This window comes from Poecilia latipinna, unplaced genomic scaffold (assembly GCF_001443285.1).
Source record: "Poecilia latipinna isolate Pla-1442-1.1 unplaced genomic scaffold, P_latipinna-1.0 Scaffold1456, whole genome shotgun sequence".
In the NCBI taxonomy this organism is placed as follows: domain Eukaryota; kingdom Metazoa; phylum Chordata; class Actinopteri; order Cyprinodontiformes; family Poeciliidae; genus Poecilia; species Poecilia latipinna.
The window spans coordinates 120,942-123,679 of record NW_015114072.1 but is presented as its reverse complement, the minus strand read 5'-3'; the positions used below and the strand labels follow the sequence as shown (position 1 = coordinate 123,679).

At 45.1% G+C, this 2,738-nt stretch overlaps 1 protein-coding gene across 1 annotated transcript in view; it reads left to right on the top strand.

The window, feature by feature from the left end:
• The first annotated feature begins 1,167 nt into the window (after positions 1 to 1,167).
• Positions 1,168 to 2,738, top strand: part of hhex (hematopoietically expressed homeobox) — a 9,843-nt gene continuing 8,272 nt past the window's right edge. The window contains exon 1 of the mRNA XM_015057370.1: positions 1,168 to 2,202. Within this exon, the coding sequence (XP_014912856.1) occupies positions 1,788 to 2,202 (415 nt within the window). The 5' untranslated portion in view covers positions 1,168 to 1,787. The remainder of the gene's footprint in view (positions 2,203 to 2,738) is intronic.

Below are 2,738 nucleotides of genomic sequence, written 5' to 3'. Positions count from 1 at the left end.
CCTGTGGCATAGATCAAGCCAATGGTCCAGCACAGCCACTCCTCCGTTTTGCAGTCTACAGCTAAAAACTTAAAGAAAACAATCCTGCAGCTATCCATCCATCCATTTTCTTTACACCCTTGTCCCTTAGTGGGGTCAGGAGGGTTGCTGGTGCCTATCTCCAGTTAACATTCTGGGCAAGAGTCAGGGTACACCCTGGACAGAGTGTCAGTCTGTCAAAGGGCAACACAGAGACACACAACATGCAAACTCCATGCAGAAAGACTGGGAATCAAACCCAGAACCTCCTTGCTGCAAGGCAACAGCTCTACCAACTGTGCCACTGTGCAGCCTGACCCTGCTAGTTTGCCATTTGTTGCCAAGTGACTGATGATGACGTTGGTGACAAGCTTTACCCAGAATGCACTGGAGACAACAAGGACGATTCATTTGTAGTTTTGTGTGTCATAAAGTTAAATATAAGAGCGAAAATAAAGCAAATCATGTGGCACAACATTTTATTCAATATTTTACACTCACTATGTCACTAAAATCAGTCAGTCTGGTAAGGTTTTTAGCAACCATGAGTCAACAATGGGGTACCCTACTATATAAACTACTGGGGTATTGTACACAGTTTTCAACAGGAGAGGGCTCTCCTTTACAGTTCTTGTTAGATGTGATAAAAAAAAAATTGGATCCTTAAAAGCACATCCCATGTGGGCCCCCTTTAGGTTCAGGCCGGGGGCCTGCTGCAACCCCTACCCTATCTGTTGCTCCTTCCCTGATGTGATGTCACAAATATGTTTACAATTGTGGGAGGAACTGTCTGATGTTGATTTCTAAATCAACCCCAGACTGAGTGTTGAGTTAGACTGTTGGAGTTAATTTAGAAATCAACACTGGACTGGATTGCTTTTTGTTTAACTCTTTGGAACTCTTTAGTGAGTGTTAGGCAAACTAACTCTAACACTCATGTTGTTGAATTAACACTGTATTTTTAACATACAACACTTGCACTGGAAATCTGACACTTCTGAATTTGCTGTGTGGATGGCAACTCTGGCTCTGAAAAAAGATTCTATTAAAAAGTAGCTATTTTTGAGATCTTAATAACATAAAAATGGGAACCATAGTTAAAAAGCTTTGGTTTTAAAATACGTTTGATCTGTTAACTAAGTTCTGGAAAACGATTATTTTTCTAGGAACATATTTCTTTCTTTTTTATTCATCTTCTATAAAAGATGCCAGATTAAGTCATTTGAATATTTACTTATTTTGTTGCCTTTCAGTTTAAGGTTAAACTTTAAAAACAGTTTATTCTGGTCTGAATGTTTAAAGGGAGCCCTGTGTGCCATTGCACACAGCTGTGTGTCATTACACTACAGGACAGCGATGTGAACACATTGAACTATATTCTCAGTATTCAACTCATCCCGCTGATATTTGAGCTTTCAGGTCTGAGATTCTCCTGAAAAGCAGAAAAATAAAATAAAAATCTCCCCTCACTGCGGGGCGAGTTTGGGTCTCAGACAAAGCCAATCAGAAACGGCCACCAGCCACCTGCAGGAAGTCGGCCGTCCATTTATCTCCTCCCTTCTGCTCGTGCATTCAGATAACAGACCCAGCGGTTGGATCGAGTGTCAGCTGGACAGCAGTCCGTCCTGATGGGCACCAAAACACTGTAACGGCCCCTGCGCAGTCCAGGGACCCTCTTGGTTAGTGGAAGTGAGGAAAAGTAAGCTCAACGTCAGAGCTGGGAGTTACAGAAGGCTCTGGATTGAAGACGTGAGGAAGGTGTTAGATTTATGCTGGAAGAGACGGAGAGACGCAGCGTGTCAGCAGCGGTACACACCATGAGCGTCCCGCTTTACGCACCGACCCCCATCCAGTCCGCTCACCCGACCCCCTTCTACATCGAGGACATCCTGGGAAGGACTGATTCGGCCGCCATCTCTTCATCTTCCTCCTCCTCCTGCTCCACTCCGGTGATCCCCACACCGACACTCCCGTCAGCGAACTCCTCCTTCACCAGTCTGATTTCTCCCTACCGGACACCGATTTACGAGCCCACGCCGATCCACCCGGTGCTGTCCCACGCCGCGCTGACAACGACCTACGGCCCCGTCGGAGCCTTCAACGGCTCCATCTACCCGTTCCACCAGCAGCAACACCGCTCCATGGGGGAATACGCACAGGCGCTGCTCCGACAGGACCCCCTCGGTGAGCAGAGACCAGCGCCCCCTTTTCACTTTCTCCATTCTGACAGTTGTTTATCTGACAGCTGGTTTCTTTCCTTGTGCGCAAACATTGTTCCTAGACTCAGGGTGGATTCTTCCACTTCATCATCAAGTCCAATTATTACTGTTAATGAGCAAAACAGTGTTTTCGGGTTTCCTTTGACAGTTAAATTAGTTTGTATTCCCTTTTTTGTGTGAAAACATATCTTGGTAAGGGTGCCTCAGTTAACATATCATCATTTCCCAACAATCAGGTCTAAATATGATCAATTCTAAATATGCCCGGCCTTTATGACTGTAACACCATTCTCTCTGACTCAGTGCAGGCGCTTTTCTGCGTTAACAAACTTCGTTTCAGTGCCAACGAAACCGTTTTTGCATGAGTATCACGCTTGGTGGTGCATATCGAACTTCAGATCTTCTCCAGTTGCATGTTCGCTATGTGCAAAAAAAAAAAAAAAAAAAAAAAAAACACCAACAACACCCCAACACAGGCAACAAGCACCAAACAGCCGGGAG